The following is a 17,320-nucleotide window of genomic DNA, read 5'->3' as shown; positions in this document are numbered from 1 at the left end:
TGAAAAACATTTCCATATCACTTTAAACACTCTGGACCACCCCTCTGCCATCTGTTTCTGCCACATGCTGCCTGGTGGTTGCTAAGCCAACTCTCCTGTTCAAGAGTCAGAACAGACGATATGTAGGAAGCCTATCCCAGTTTCCTTTTTTAGGCAGCCATAAAGGGATCCAATGTTGACTGTAAAAGTTGTGCTGGGAAAGGGGATGTTTAACCTTTCCCCCCTCATGTTGTTATCTAGACCTAAATTGCTCCCCCTTCCCATGCTGCTAATAGCATCACTGAGAAAGATATATATAAGCATAGGAGCCCTTCTCAGAAGTTTCTCAAGTGTTTGATCCCAGGAAATCTTACCTTGACATTCATTCCCAAAGTAGCCCTTGCAACAGTGTGGTATCCTGATCATCATAGAACAATCCTTCTGACACCCTTTCAAGATCCTGTGGTTGAGAATGTAAGTACATCTCTTCACCTCTCCCTTACGGTTTCATATTTAGAAATGGGGGGGGGGGGAGAAAGAGAATGGACAAAACAAAGAAATCAGGAAATTCAATAAAGGCACCATAGGACAAGGTATTCATAACATCCCTACCAGCCCTCACAGAATGGCTTAGAATCATAATGTTGGAAGGAATCTCAAAGGTCATTTAAATCCAACTCCCTGAAACGTGAAAGCACGTTTTGCCTCCCCAAAGGAATCCTGGTAACTGTAGTTTACCCCCCCACAGTTACCAGCACTCATAACAAACTACAGTTCCCAGGATTCTGTGTGTGGGAAAATGTGCTTCATATGTATGGTGTGTAAGTAGCTCTGAAAGCTTATGATTGAGGGAGTGAGAAAGGAACCACTGAGCTGTTTTATAATTCATATGTAGGTTACAGAGCTTCCAAGTCCTTTTGATACCTCCTTTGCTGTATAAGCTTGTTTGTTTAAAATGTAGCTATTTTCCAAAATATTTTATTACAACTTGTTGGTTAAATTTTGAATCGTAAGTGTAGAACTGTAATTACCGTCACTTTAGATCCAGCAGGGCACCGAGGAGTTATGTAGCAAGCAGTGCAGTCTCCCTGAAGAGAAAGAGAAATACACCTTTTTCTATCGGAAGACTAAAACTCCCCTAAGCTAGCTAGGATTAAAAACCACACTTAATTATTAAAATAACTATACAAATGCAATATATAATCTAATTAGCACTATGAACTGACATTGTAAACTTCATTTCCTACAATTTCTTTAAACAAGTCTCTTACCAAAGCTATATTTACTAATATATACCTGAGTGAATGAGTGAGTGTATCAGTAAGTTCCACAGCTGAAGGGTCCCCATGAATTCAGTTGTACCTCTATACAGAGCTTATGCTCACAGAGCTTATACAGTGGACGCTCGGGTTGCGAACATGATCCATGCACGTTCGCAACCCGCAGCATTCGCAACCCACAGCGCCGTGTCCGTGCACGCACAGGTTGTGATTTGGCGCTTCTGCGGATGTGCGGCCACCAAAACCCGGAAGTAACCCGTTCTGGTACTTCCGGGTTTCGGCAGTACGTAACCCGAAAAAACGCAACCTGAAGCGTCTGTAAGCCAAGGTATGACTGTATGCACAAAGTTTATATGAGCACAATCGGGACCAAGCAAAAAGCAAGCCCAATAAATCAAACATTAGTGAATAGGTAAAAAAAGGTAAAGGATCCCTGGATGTTTAGTCCAGTTAAAGGTGACTATGGGGTGCGGCCTTCATCTCGCTTTCAGGCCGAGGGAGCCAGCGTTTGTCTACAGACAACTTTCGGGGTCATGTGGCCAGCATGACTAAATTGTTTCTGGTGCAATGGAACACCGTGATGGAAACCAGAGTGCACAGAAATGCCGTTTACCTTCTCACCACAGCTGTAATTATTTATCTACTTGCACTGGCGTGCTTTCAAACTGCTAGGTTGGTAGGAGCTGGGACAGAGCAACGGGAGCTCACCCCATTGTGAGGATTTGAACCACTGACCTGATCTGAAAGCCCAAGAGGCTCAGTGGTTTGGACCACAGCACCACCCGCGCCCCTATTTGTACAATAGTGTTTTAGAGGCCTAAAACCCAGCTTCTCAATTCCCAATTTCTTAGTCACTTCGGTAAAAGAAAATACATTTCTGATTCAACAACAGTCCTCTTCAGTAGTGCAAAGAGTGTCTAATGAATGCATGGGGGTGGAGGGAGAGAAGATTGTCATTGCAATGGTAAGACTTTGCCCACAAACTGCACATATCAATTTGAATGCCACTGTTGTGGCCCACAACCTGGGGACTTTGCAGTGTGCAACAGAGTACTCGGATGAGGTTCAGGCTACTTCCTTGGTGCTAGAACTGCCAGTACCTCATACAGAGGTAAAGGTAAAGGTACCCCCGCCCGTACGGGCCAGTCTTGACAGACTCTGGGGTTGTGCGCCCATCTCACTCAAGAGGCCAGGGGCCAGCGCTGTCCGGAGACACTTCCGGGTCACGTGGCCAGCGTGACAAAGCTGCATCTGGCGAGCCAGAGCCGCACACGGAAACGCCGTTTACCTTCCCGCTGGTAAGCGGTCCCTATTTATCTACTTGCACCCGGAGGTGCTTTCGAACTGCTAGGTTGGCAGGCACTGGGACCGAGCAGCGGGAGCGCACCCCGCCGCAGGGATTCGAACCGCCGACCTTTCGATCGGCAAGTCCTAGGCGCTGAGGCTTTAACCCACAGCGCCACCTGCGTCCCATTACCTCATACAGAGACTTCTCTGCAAAAGGACACAATCCTGCCACCATTCTTAGACTCAGAGGGGTAGGTCTGTCTCCGAAGCCTCACAGACTCCAAGACTAAAAAACAAGATGAAGACATTTTAACCAGCCAACCAGCTCCTTCAGGTTAGAGGAGCATGTTACATTCTAAGCCTGGTCAATCTACATAAAGCTGCAGGGACTCCACCTTTAGTAGAGCTCCATGGAACTGTCCAAGGTCCTGCATGTTTCCTTTCGGCCTGGCACTCATGCTCCCACTGAACTGCACAGAGCCTGTGCATGTACAGTTGTATGCATGTTTGTGTCTGTCTTCAGGTAACTCAGTGAATAAGATGGTTCAATACATTTCGCTGGCTGAGGTGGACCAAGTCAAGATGCATGGTACTCAAAGCCAGTCAAGGTATTTTGGCACCACAGGCAGAGAATCCAACTAGTACCTCTTTGCTGTCCACTCACCAACATTCTGGCTTGTGGTGGCTGTATCATTCTGCCTAAGGGCAGAGCCTGTGTATAGGTCACTGGGATGGGGGTGCCAGGCAAATAGATTATTCTTAAATAATCTATTGAATTTAAACTGTGGGATGTGAGTCATTTTATTTGTTACTTTGTTGTGTGTGTGTGTGTGTGTGTATACATATACATATATATATGTTGTTGTTGTTTAATCGTTTAGTCGTGTCCGACTCTTCATGACCCCATATATATATATATATCTGTGATCCTCAGCTGGAGTGGTATAGAAATTTAATAAATAAGTATCAGTGTATTGCCACTTTCCTCTCAGGCACAGACATTCCTTGAACACACCTTAAATGACAGAACAGAGAAAAATATCCCATATGAATCATATTGGGTTTTTCCCAATACTTCAACATTTATAAAATCCTGGAAATATAGAACATGGAATAACTGAGAAATGAAATCTAGCCCAGTACAACTTTTTCATTTGTGCAATAAAATGGAGAAGTAGGCAGAGAAAATTCTTAAACATCTCTGTATTATTATTTCTAGTCAAGGACAATAACTAAAGATATTCAAAACGGCAAAACAGCAAATGCATTTCGCTATCTAAATTAAGCAACATTCAAAAGTAGGCAGTAAGAAGCAGATTAAATACACTGAGTTTAATTGAACCAAATCCACTTGAACTGAATAAGACTTCTGAGTATGCACCTACCAAGCTGCATTATTTAGGCTCTGATCTAGAGCTCCAGTGTACAGCAAAAGGTCCTGCGTATGCAGGATTCCCTTGTACATGCAGGAGGTATGTATACATATTGGAGCACTCACAGATGTAAGGGCACTGGATTAGTTCTGAAATTCAGAAGGCAACAAAAATCCATAGGAGGACTGACCGGAATATTAGAAGAGATAAAGGTGTCACATCGACCTCCAAGGACAGGATCTGTTAACATGCAGTCAATACCATAAGCGATGCCACCATCAAATTCAATATGCCTTTGTACAATCTTACACCTTCTTTCATTGAGGAACAGGTCACCCTGAAGGAGAAAGTTATAATAAAGTTATCACTGCTTCAGCAGGAGGCCTATTAGGTACTGAAAACAGGAAGAATAAATATAAATTGGAGTCAGATTGTTGGTTTGTTTTTTAACATATTTACAAAGAATCCCAAAGCCAACACCTCTTGTGTAATATCTGCTTATCTATTTATATGACATGTTTCAATACCAATGCTTTCAGAGATGCTATGTATCTTATTATACTGTTTTGTTTGCTGCCACTGACATTTTAATGTTGCTTTTTTATTGTTTTATGGATATTATGTTTGGTGCTTTAAGCTGCCCAGAGAACACTGATATTGAGCAGCATAAAATCCTTAAATGGCACTATTTTTATGCAATTAGTTGTTTCATAAATGCAAAACAACTATGGGTGCTTCTGGAGAAAGTCTATGAACTAGATCTGGGGTAGGCAATGCAGATGTTGCTGGACTACAGCTCATCACTGTACGCTGACCATGCTGGCCAGGGCTGATGGGGGACGGAATCCAACAACATTGGATACCCCTGATCCATCTCAACCTGATTTCTGATAGGAGTTTGGTCACCCTCTTGGTCACTTTTCAAATTCAAATTCAAATTCAAATTTATTTATTTACGGCTATTAGCCCATAAAATATGCACAAACATAAAAGCACAGAAACATAAATACCAATACATCTAACAACAGAAGGGGAACACCACGATGCAAGGGTGGGTCATTGAGCAGTGACAAATAACAGCTTGGGGCCCGGAAAGATCCAAGGGACGGTTCACAGAAAAAGGAGAACTGGAGACGAGATCCGTCATGCACTCTCATCATAACTGTCCGATTAGTTTTTGTTGTTGATGTTGTTTTTTGGTGGTTTTTGTGTGTGAGATAATCACATTCAGGAATCTCGCCACCTGCAGAGTTACAGAAGGATCTGTATCCTGCAAAAGCAGTGCGGCATGTGACTCAACAGGCCTGCCAACCAAGCGCAGTAAAGCAGGACCCAGGAATTTAGTCCTGGCTATGCTATGTAAGGGACAGTTGAACATTATACGTGGAAGAGATTCAACTCTTTTCCCGTCACACTCGCATAGCGGAGACACCAAACCCTTGGAAAATCTGTGGCTCAGCAGGTTCGATGGAAAAACATTGAACCTTGCACGAATAAATGCAAGTCGGTGTGGTACAGATGAAAGAGATGACATATATGATGGAAGGCCAAGTGGTGGGGTTATTCCATGATACCTGGGGGAGCAGACACCCCCACCCCTGGAGAGGTTGTGTTAATTTTCAATGTCTGCTAATCTTTGCTCGATAAGGCTTTTGGCTGACCGTAGGTTCATCTTTAAGGAGTCCGCTGGGGAAATTCCGATGCTCAGAAGTTTGGCATGGATTTTCCTTGGTCGCTTGATTTGACAGCCTGTGCTGACGAAGAGATAGGGGCAATGTAACTCTGTTGATTCTCTGGACCTCTCAGTGGATTTCAAAGACATTGATCTTGGTTATTCTTCTGGACTGCCTTCTGGGGGCTGTACAGTGGCTCCATTCCTTTCACCTTTCCTGTGGAAAGCTTCACTTTTCCACGGTTTGAAGAAGGAAGACTATCGTTCCCTCTCTATGGAAGTTGCCCTACAATATTCTGCAGGGCTCTTCCCCACCCCGGTCTACACCGTTTGGCAAGCCACCTTCTAAGTTTCAGAATGGAGTCTTTCCCAGCTCCACCTGGATTGAACCTAGGACTTATTGTATGTGAAGCCATATGTTCTGCCACAGAGCTATGTCCCTTCCCCCAAAGTATGATGATGGGATTATGGGGCTAGAGTGGTCAAAACACCATGGATTAGCCAAACACTCACAGTATTGCTGTCATCATTGCCGCATATCACACTGAGATCAGAACCTTGAAGAGTCTTCAGTGAAGTAGACCTAGGGAGGTCACCAGCTAAAATCTGTGGAAGACATCAGGAAAAACAAGAGAAAAAGGAAGAGACTGCACTGGTGCTGTTTTGTTTTTTAAAAAAAATTATAAATCATCTAGAAATGTTGCACTGAAATGTTGTACACTCCTACCTTAGCACTTCCAATAACGTGGAATTTCAAATACTGAAGCAGTTTCTCCTTGTTTGACATTTTAAACAATGAATCCTGCTGGTCCTTTGGCAGAGCCCTGATTACTTTGTCAGAGGGCCAAAACAAGGTGACTGGTTGATGAAGAGGATCGTTAATGAGACCCATCAGTCCTGAACTCTGAAATAAAGTAAAAGGAAAAAGACACCGTTTTTTGTTTTTTATACTTTAAATGATATTTCACTGTGGATGTAAAGAGGGCTCCAGGCAGGTTCTGTTGCCTACTCCGAAGCTCGAAGACAAGAAATGCCCAAAAATTATACAGAAGACTTTTTGGCTCTCTTCCTGTTGAGTCTCAATCCCATTTCTTGGAACGGCTTAGGAGAAACTGGAATTCAACAGGGCAGAAAGTGATAAAATATAGACAAAATAGGAAAACCACCACAAGGAGTGGAAGAAAAACCATCCTGGAAATAAGCAAAACCCACAAGGAATAAGAAAAACTGAGTATGTATTATTGTCCCATGCCCCTCAATGCAAATTGAATAATCATAGGAAGCTAGCAGGGTGGGTCTTGGAGCACTCTTTACATGCACAGTGAAATACCATTCACGGTAAGTACAGTTGTTCCTTCACCTATAAGATGCAAGAGGTCTCCAAGTAGATGGGATTTCCTCTGACACAGGAGTGCACAAAACATGCTGCAAAACCCTGCATCCAAAGGCCTTACAAAATGGGTTACAAAATCAAGTACTCTTACCTCTAGCAAATTGTAGAACATGATGTACCCATTTTTTGCTGCAATCACTTTGAGGTTTTCCTAGGAAGAAAATTTTTTTGCCAATCTTATTTGCTCATTTAGTAAATGTAACAGCAGGGTGTTTTCAAAAAGCAGTAAGATACTGTTTATTATTTTTACATACAACATATGAAAATGGTTGCTGCTTTCTGCAACATCTCGTAACAGAAGTTTCTGCATAATAGAAGCCTATTTAATCCTTGTAACTATGGTAAGTGTGACCACTAAGGTGCTAAAACCCAACTACTGCTGCTAATGAATCACTAGGTATTTTCAGTGCCAGCATAGCATCAGTGTGACACTGGGGGCGGGGGGGGGGGCGGGATATGAAGTCAACTAAGTCCTACTCAGAGTAAACCCATCGAAATAAATGAACCTAAGTTAGTAATGTCCTTTATTTATTAAATGTACGTCCTGCCATTCCTCCCAAAGCAGTCCAGGGCAGCAAAACATTCATTCATATATATATATATTCATATATATATATAGGCTCTACTCTGAGTAGGACTAGCACTGAATACCTGCCTATGATCTTTGCAGCCATTTCATTTCACAAGTGCTTTGCTAGTTCCAATTAGCTGTAGTCTAATTCACAAATTACAACCAAACTAGGCATGACACGAAACATGTCAAGTGCTGTGGTTATTTTTAAAAACTGCTGTGCCCCCATTTTTGTCTGGGAAATAGTGAGAGAGGAAGGGTTAACCATGCCTCACCACAGTTCTGATGAAAATTGTTTCTCCCTCACCTATGGTGGCTATTAACAATCAAAAACACAACCCTGGGACCCAAGTGGCACATTTAGCACCATGATCTAGTTTGGTCCAAAGAGAAGAGAAGCACTGGGCTAAGTCCCACGTTGCTCTGTAGGGCAGCCTTCAAACTGGAACCCTCCAGGTGTTGAGAATTCCATTCCTCCCGTGCTGCAGGTGTGTGTGGGATTGTTACATGTCACATGTCTGTTTACATTCCAGCACTGATTATTGGAGTCTTGTGAGCGGAAAGGGAAATACACTGTTTCCGCTCTGTATAGCTTTTGCTTTTGTTGTTCTCTAGGAGGAGAAGAGACACACCATGGACTACAACCAGTCAGCTGATGGGAGTTCTGGTGCAAAACACCCAGTCAGCTACACTCAGTCCAGTCAGCTGATGGGAGTTCTGGAGGGCCCCAGGTTTTCCAAGGCTGCTCTATAGTGACAGCAGCTAGAAGAGTTACAGGCTCTCCCTTCTACTTTTCAGCTCTTTAAAAAGTCTTCTTCCACATGTTTTTGAAACATAAAAGCAAGAGACAGTGACATCCAGTGGTTAGAGAGCTGTACTTGGGAGGTAAAGGTAAAGGGACCCCTGACCATTAGGTCCAGTCGTGGCCGACTCTGGGATTCCGGCGCTCATCTCGCTTTATTGGCCGAGGGAGCCGGTATACAGCTTCCGGGTCATGTGGCCAGCATGACTAAGCCGCTTCTGGCAAACCAGAGCAGTGCACAGAAATGCTGTTTACCTTCCCACCAGAGTGGTACCTATTTATCTACTTGCACTTTGTGCTTTCAAACTGCTAGGTTGGCAGGAGCAGGGACTGAGCAACGGGAGCTCACCCCATCACGGGGATTCGAACCACAGACCTTCTGATCAGCAAGTCCTAGGCTCTGTGGTTTAACCCACAGCGCCACCCGCGTCCCTGGGCCTTGGGAGACCAGGGTTCAAATCCTCACTCAGCTATCAAGCTCACGGAGTAACCTGGGCCAGCCACAGCCTCTCAGCCTGACCAACCTCACAGGGTTCTGAGGATAAAAATGGGCAGGAGAACCAAATGTGCTTTCCTTGGAGGAAAGGTGGGATAGAAATGTAGCAAATAATTAAATCAATAAAATCATGTCAGAAGCACAGGTTAGCAAAATGTAGTTACTGTTGAAATTATTGTTGCAAATGATCTAATTGAATTACTTAACAAAACAATGCAGTCTTTTTTTTGGGAAACAATTATGATTTATCTATGTTTTAGTAAGAACAAACAACTATGGCAATTAATTATGGCAGACATATCACCTAAGTGACACACTGTAATCTTTATTTCAACTAGTTAAGCAACTAATCAGCTGAAAGCAAAGTAGTAAAATGGGACTGAACAACTTTTAATTAGTTGAAAACACCAGCATAAATTTTACACACCCTTTGAGTTTTTGGTTGTCCAGAAGGGAACTCTTGAATCCTCTGTGGAAACAAGGGCTTGTCTATGAGATGTATTACCCCATTTGTGCAGATTAAATCACTGGTTAAAATCTTAGCATCTCCATTCAAAAAAACTGAATTCTGAAAACAAACACAAAAAACAAGGTATGGATTCTACTAGTGCGTGGTCTCACATTTGTTTTAAAATAGAATAAATGTACCAGGAAATTAGGCAATGTGATAAAAATCCAGGGACTTAAATGCATTTCAGCAGTAGCTGGAACTGTGTGCAGCTTCCCTCTCTCTGTTGAGCCATAAAACCTCAGGTGGAAGTTTCTCAATGAAGTACCTTCAAACCCAGAATGACTCTGCCCACCCAGACTGGCCATAGCTCAGTGGGGGAGCAAACTTCATTACATGTAGAAGGCGCCATCTCCAATATCTGGCATTTCCAGGTGGGAATCTGGGAGATACTCCCTGCTTAAAACCCTGGAGAGTAACTGTCAACGCAGACAATACTGAGTTAGATGGACCAATGATCTGACTCAGTATAATGCAGACTCCTGTGTTCCTATGAGAGGCCATTGAATCCTCATGGCCATAGAGATTTAAAATTACAAAACATGCAGTAAAGTGTGGAAATATAGGCTGCTATACCTTTAAAACATTCCCTTCTAAGTCCTTTCCAAAGTTTCCCACTTCCACTTAGCATAGAAAGAGACCACATGTTTGGTCATTTATTTACAAACTCTTCAAAGGTCAGATTCATGTGTTTTTCCATATAGCAGCAACAAAACATAGCCAGTTAAACTTGAGTTATAAATTGATAAGAGTTTCTAAATTATTTGTATAGAAACAGAGATGGCTTGCTAAAGCCACACATTCTGAGCTGGGAACAACCAGACCAGATGTCTTTCCTGGTAGGGTTACATGATGGAAGAGAGAGAGAACAAAGAGTTTGGTATCCCTTCCTCCCAATGTAAGGGGGTGTGACCTAGCTAAGCCTGGCAGGACAGCTTACTCTATGGACTTAACCCCTTCATGAATTAATTAGAGTTAAGCATGTTGGTTATATGAGGCTTATTTATCCCACACCAAGTGGGTTGGTAGAGGAGGAATGGGCTTTCTTTCTTCCATAGCTGGCATGGAAGCTAAGTGTAATGGGATTTGCCCGCCAGTTCACCTACTCACCTGCAAAGCATTCATTGTCACCTGTGGTGACCAAGTGAGTTGTTAATGCAATGCTGCAGAAGAGCTCATCTGGTGGGTTGCAACCATCGACCCATTAGATTAGCATTCATTTGAGCCTCATTGCTAATGCTAATCCATCCCAACACCTTAAGAAGACTGCACCTGTGTTTTCTAAGGAGGTAACATTACACATATGCTGTCCAAGGCTTAGTTACCTGTGAGAATGTGATCTTGAGCTGATCTCCATGGAGAGTGGTAACAGTTTTATCAGATGTCATATCACTAGAGAGCAGCGCTGTACAGCCTACAATATGATAGCGAAGAATCTGGGGCATCCAACCTTTGAGACTCCAGTCCTGAACCTTAGATAAGAGTCAGAAAACATAATAGGTAAGGCAGGGGAGCAAATGGTACTGCTGCAAATGCACCCAAAATACTGCTGTTGATTTTGCTGCCTCATTACCATGAGGTGGGAGTCTGGGATCTGAGGCACATAAATGGTGCAGCCTACTCTGGTACATGTTTACTTGGAAGCAAGTCAACTGTGTTCAATGAGGTTTACTCCACAGTGTGTCAAGGGCTGGAAATATTAATAGACTGTTATGAGTTGAGGGTGGGGAGGGCTGTATGCTGATACCCTTCAAATTCATGGATCCAGCATGGATCCAATTCCTGGAATAGCCAGACTGGTTTCCTGGTGAGGTTATGGCCCTAAATATGGGTTAAGGTAACAAAGGAAGTGGTTCTGCACCAGGGAGAAAATGGCTGGAGGCCCCGCCTTCCTCAACTTGCTGGTAGTTAGACAAAGGCCAGAGTGGAAAATGGAGTCATGTGAGCTAGAAGCAAGGCAGCAGGCGAGGAAGGCAGAGAGCCATGCCTGATTTCTGCTGGAATCAAAGACTATGGCTATTATTATTATTATAAATTTTTATTTGTACCCTGCCATCCCTGGCTGGAGCTAGGCTCAGGGTGGCTAACATCATAAAACTAACACAGTATACAAAGAACATAAGAACATAAAAACAGGCAATCAATTAATTAAAATACCGTATTTTTCGCCCTATAGGATGCACTTTCCCCCCTCCAAAAATGAAGGGAAAATCTGTGTGCGTCCTATGGGGCGAATACAGGCTTTCGCTGAAGCTTGGAGAGCGAGAGGGGTCGGTGCGCACCGACCCCTCTCGCTCTCCAGGCTTCAGGAAGCTATCAGCAAGCCATGGGAGCCTGCAGGAGTTCCCGCAGTGCTCCCTAGGCTCCCTAGAGCGCCCCGCATGCCAGGCAGACATTTACAGCATGGGGAGCCCTGCAGGACCTCCTGCAAGCCTCCCCGTGCTGCGGATAGCAGCCTGCCGCCCGGCGCGCAGGGCGCCCTGAAGCAGAGCGCCCCGTGCGCCGGGCAGACATCGGATAGCCCCACAAGCTCGGGGGACAGCAGGGAGGTGCAGCGCCGCCATCCCGCTGAACCCCGACCTGGTTTTGGGGGGAAATAAAGGGGGAAAAATTCCTTTATTTCCCCCCAAAAAAACTTGGTGCGTCCTATGGGACGGAGCATCCTATGGGACAAAAAATACGGTACATCTTGAAATTAGTTCAGAGCAAATTAAAATCTGGACACATGGTAGTCCATGGGTAAAATTGAGAGTGGTTAATATTCTTCAGGGCCAACTGTTACCACTGGTCTTATAAAGGACCTGTGAGCAGGCTAGGAGGCCTCTTTAATGCTTGTTCTTATACAGAAAGTGAAAAATCAGACTGAACTCTGACCAAAGGCCTGGAGGAACAGTTCTGTCTTGCAGGCCCTGCAAAAAGATATTGGAGAAGCAAGACCCTTTTGGGGCGTTAATGCTGTGAACCTGTCCATTGCAGGCTCAGGTTGTTTATTTGTGTAAATAAAGCATGTATCATAAAGACGGCAGTGTATCTGCTGTACTGCATTCCAAAGGTAACACAAACCCCTGGGTAAGTGCCTGGAACCGCTGGAATCTGGCACTGCTCTGCGTTAGGGTTGGTGTGGCAATGCTTTCCTACAGCACTACCTTGGGAGGGAGGAATCACCTCACTGTAGGGATCTAATCCAGGGTAATGGACCTGCTGCCTTGTTAGGAGTGTCTGTTTGCTTCCACTGATGCGCGGTTGTATATTTCCAAATAAAGACAAGCCGCCAAGATAACATAAGGCTCTAGGGCTCTGTTATCTAAATGAAATTAAGCTCAGCAGCCCTGTCCCTAGAACTTCTTGCCACCATGCATGTAAGTTACTAGACTAAATAAATGTTTACTGGGGGCTGGCAGAGGTGGGATTCCTGCATTCCTATGCTTGGCACAGAGAAAGAATGGAACACTTTATCCCTCCATCTCCACCCATCTTACCCATGCCAGATGCTCCCCGGCATATAGTTCATTGTTGGCTATGTCTACCAGGCTAGTGCTTAAGTATAAGGCCGATTTGCATTATTAAGATTGATTTGCTTACTTTTGGTGTGGTTAGATATGCTTGGTTGGTTGGTGCAAAAACAGTGAATGGGCCGGCTCCGGAAATGTCATTGATGTTAGAGTCCTACAAGAAAGAAAGGCAAAATGTTAAACATTTCAGGCTAAAAATGTATATTAGGGTAAAGTGTTATAAAATGCACATATAGGTGCAAATAACATTAAAAAATAGCTTGCAAAACACGTGTATTAGGAAAAGTGCATACAAAAATGTTCATCAGGAAAAATGTGCGCTAAAGTGCTGATTAATTTACACGAGGACATTTAAAAAAAATAATCACAAACCAATGCAGAAATGTGGCAAGCTGAACTTAAGTCTGGAAAAACAAGTAACTGACGGCTCATCCACAATATGGCTGATCATGTTTATCACGTGTGCTTTGCTTATAAATAACAACTTTGGCAAAGCTTTCAAAATGTGTGAGTGAAAATGATCACTGATAGAGATCAGGACCTGGGAGGGCACGTCTATCTTACCGTTAGATATCCCTTAAACCGAGTAGTGTTGTAATCTGCTGCAAGTTCCTATAAAAATAAATAAATAAATAAATAAATAGATAGATAGATAGATAGATAGATAGATAGATAGATAGATAGATTACAGAAGGCAGCAATGACAAAATAGAAATGATGTAGGCCGGGTGTGGGGAACCTTTGGCCCTTCAGATGTTGATGAACTACAACTCTCATCAGCCCCAGCAAGAATGCCCAATGGCCAGGGATAATGAAAGCTGTAGCACAACATTCCACAATAAAAAAGGAAGTTTTACCGGAAATATACTGCCTCTGCAAGTAAATCCATCTCCAACGTAACTGGGTCGACAGGTACAGGTCCTTTCTGAGTATTCAGTATCATTGCAGATGGCATTTTGCGAACAGCCACCATTATCCTGTTAGGAAGAGAACCCGACATTAAACAAAATCTCTTCTGTGAAGATACATCTCAGTTCTAGTTTAAGAAAAAGAATAAATCTATGGATAAAGTGAATAACTTTTACACCTTGCTCATTTCAATGGGACGTGGCCCTTCCATAGTCAACACTGCCCACTCAGTGGCACAGAAATTCATAATCATAAGGATTTAAGAAGCAGCAAACTTCATATTGAGAACACAACTGAAACGGAAACTGAAAAGCAGAGCAAAGGGAAAGCCAGGAGATGGAGTCCAACACACCACTCTTATATGCAACTCTTCCATGGTCTACATACTACAGTACAATTCTTTGCATGGAGGCTGTTGTCATGCCACAAATTAAAAATACCATTTCCTTCCCTTTGCCCTGCAAATCCTAGGTGGGGCAGAGCACTGCTTTAGATGGGGCAATGCCCCAACTGTCTATCTAGATCATTGATATGAGACTTCCGGAGGCGGCGCGAAACAGCAATGGCGGTCCTCTTTGCGCTGTGAAGAGGGGCTCCGCGAAAAAGGGTCGTCCGCTGCGGCAAAGCGGAGACCCATCAAGAAAAACCGCAGGCAGAGTGAGCCTGCGGCCGTGGGACTCGGCGGGCGCCTGGAGCCCCCCCAGAAGCGGGGAAGGAGCCTCGTAAGAGGCTCCGGAACGTGAAAGGGGGAGCGGCGCTGTGAGTTCATCGCTCTTTTCGTGGAAGCAAAGCCGCGCTGCTGCTGCTGATGAGCGCTGACCTTTCTTCTTGAAAGTATCGGAATTGGAGCAACATACCCGTGAGTAAGGGTCCTAAATTTTCTAACTAAATTGAAGAAATTCGGCCGAAAGCGGGAGGCGAGTAACAGGAAGTCAGCCTCCCGACTCTGCTAATTAGATCAAAGCAAGGGCTCGGAAACGAGCTGAAGTATTTAAAAAGGGATTGTCAAAGTGGAAGAAAGGGTGCATTGAGAGACTCTGTATTTTGAAGACAAAAAGGAAAGAACTGTGGGTTGTATAGACTTTTATTCTTTAGAACTATCCTCCAATTTCTGAGCTAAACGGGGCTGAAAGAGATAACCCCGTCACCGGGCTGCCAGTGCATAGAAAAGAACTGTCAAACTGCTGTCAAACTGATGACATTGTTGCAGAGATCGAAATTGTTGCATAGACTGAGATACAAATATTAAACATTGTTGCATGGACCTGTATTGATACTTTATGGCTGGATTTTAAAAGACTAGAAGTTCTGGAAACCTTCCTTTTGTGTTTGGGAATTATTAAACTCAATATGGGGAATTGAGGAACTTCAATGGCGGAAAATAGCTCCTTTCTTTTTTGAAGCTTCGAAATACTCCCCCTATAGGACTGTGGAAACATAGTTGCATGGGAACTGAACTTTATTGAAACCTTTTGTGGTTCTTTTTATTTATATTTGGGACTTGTTTTTCCCATGGGACAAAAGACCATTTGACCTTGAACAGAGGCAGGTGTGGAATGAGCGGCACAGGGAGAACAAGAGCAGCTAAAGCTAAAGATAAAGAAAAAGAGAAAAAATCTGGGCAACTGTTGCAAACAACTTTAACTCATCACCGCAGATCATCTGTCCCAACTGTGCTGACAGCACAGGAGGTGGAACTAGTGCAGCCTGCTGCAGAAGACATGGCAACTGGAGGATCTGAAACAGTTTTAAAACAAATTTTGGAACAATTGGCAGTCTTAAACCAAAAAGTGGACAATCAAACATCAAAGATTGACCAAGCCACATCCTCTATTGGCAAATTAACTGAACAGGTTTCGCAGCACACTCAGGCAATTGAGAAATTGCAAGGAGCTACGGCTGAAAACTTTAAATTAGCTGTGGAAGCCAACCAAAAAGCAGAACAGGCGAACTTAAAGGTGGATGAAATTAAAGGAGAGGTAAGACCTTTGAGAAGGCAGGTAGGGGAACAACAAGCCTACCTGGCATTGGTTGAATTGAAAAGTAAAGATAGTAATCTCAGGATAAGGGCTATCCCGGAATTGGAACAGAATAATCTAGAGGGATTTTTGACACTTTTGTTCACCAAATTCTGGGGAATTGAGGAAGAAAAGGACTTTAAAATTGTGACAGCCTTTAGACTGGGAAAATCAGTAAAGAAAGATAAGCCCAGAGACTGTTTGGTTGCTCTGAGATCAAGAGAAGAAAGGGATAAGATATTAGGCCTACATTTTAAGAAATCTTTGGAGGTAGAAGGTAAAAGGGCCGAAATTTACAGAGATATACCCAAATATCTCTTGGAACTTAGGACTACCTATATAGATTTGACCAAATTGTTGAGACATAACGGAATTCCTTACAGGTGGGAGTTTCCACAAGGACTTTCATTTACTTACAAAGGAAGGAAAATAAAGATTAAATCACCTGAAGACCAGCAGAAGTTCCTACACGACCACGAGGAGGACCTGCAAAAAGGAGCCGCAGCCTCTTGGCCTCCACCACCACCGGGACCATCTCCAAGAGTTATACCACCAGGACCAGGACCAGCATTACCTCCCCAGGGATCGGGAGGAAGCTTAGATACCCCATTGTAGAACCCGTCAACTGATTCAGGATGTCTCTGCAGCTTCTTAGTTGGAATATAAATGGCGGAAACTCCCCGGAAAAAAGAAGGAAAGTCTTTCACATTTTGAAAAAGGAACAATTGGACGTTATCTGCCTACAGGAAACACATGTGACAAGGCTCCATAGAAAAGTGTTAATTAACAAAAGACTAGGCCAAGAATTTATTTCTTCGGACAAAGTTAAGAAGAGAGGAGTGGTGATTTATGCAAAGGAGAGCCTGTCACCGAAATTTTTATTTAAAGATGAATATGGCCGAATTTTGGCGATTGAAATACAGACGCAAGGAGAAAAAATTTTGATATTAGGAATATATGCTCCAAATGAGGGAAAGTCGGAATTTTTCAGGAAACTGCACGAGACCATGCTGGATTATTTGGACTATAGCAACATCATTATGCTGGGTGATATGAATGGGGTCGTGTCTGTACATATGGATAAGTCACAAAGTGCTAACATATCGAAAGACGGCAGACTACCCAAAACTTTTTTTGAAATGACAGACAATATGGACTTAGTTGACATTTGGAGGGTTAAGAACCCGCTAGGGAAAGAAGGGACTTTTTTCTCTGAAGCTCATCTGACATGGACACGAATCGACCAAATCTGGACAACTAGAGGACTGGCACCTAAGACTAGAAAAGTGGAAATCTGCCCAAAAACCTGCTCCGACCATAATGCTTTGAAAGTGGAATTGAGACTTAACACAACCGGTACCTTTAGATGGAAAATGAATGACACCTTATTAAGAGATCAGGAGATTGTGAAGAAGGCCCAAAAAACCCTAAAGGACTATTTTGAGATAAATTTGAATACTACCGTGGAAAAAAGAACAATCTGGGACGCAAGTAAGGCAGTCATGAGAGGGTTTCTAATA

The 17,320-nt window shown here is 43.4% G+C and overlaps 1 protein-coding gene across 1 annotated transcript in view; it reads right to left on the bottom strand.

Annotated features, from left to right (window-relative positions):
* The window catches only part of STAB2 (stabilin 2), a 100,915-nt gene that overhangs the window by 18,355 nt on the left and 65,240 nt on the right, over positions 1 to 17,320 (bottom strand). Inside the window, exons 45-55 of the mRNA XM_083699722.1 lie at positions 13,731 to 13,850; positions 13,438 to 13,485; positions 12,944 to 13,027; positions 10,687 to 10,833; positions 9,281 to 9,421; positions 7,076 to 7,135; positions 6,319 to 6,495; positions 6,105 to 6,197; positions 4,110 to 4,256; positions 1,011 to 1,067; positions 354 to 477 (exon numbers count right to left, since the gene is read on the bottom strand). Coding sequence (XP_083555848.1) covers positions 354 to 477; positions 1,011 to 1,067; positions 4,110 to 4,256; positions 6,105 to 6,197; positions 6,319 to 6,495; positions 7,076 to 7,135; positions 9,281 to 9,421; positions 10,687 to 10,833; positions 12,944 to 13,027; positions 13,438 to 13,485; positions 13,731 to 13,850 — 1,198 coding nt within the window. The remainder of the gene's footprint in view (positions 1 to 353; positions 478 to 1,010; positions 1,068 to 4,109; positions 4,257 to 6,104; positions 6,198 to 6,318; positions 6,496 to 7,075; positions 7,136 to 9,280; positions 9,422 to 10,686; positions 10,834 to 12,943; positions 13,028 to 13,437; positions 13,486 to 13,730; positions 13,851 to 17,320) is intronic.

Source organism: Podarcis gaigeae, assembly GCF_964106915.1.
Source record: "Podarcis gaigeae genome assembly, chromosome: 10".
In the NCBI taxonomy this organism is placed as follows: domain Eukaryota; kingdom Metazoa; phylum Chordata; class Lepidosauria; order Squamata; family Lacertidae; genus Podarcis; species Podarcis gaigeae.
The sequence above is the reverse complement of the archived record's forward strand: the minus strand, read 5'-3'. Positions and strand labels throughout refer to the sequence as shown.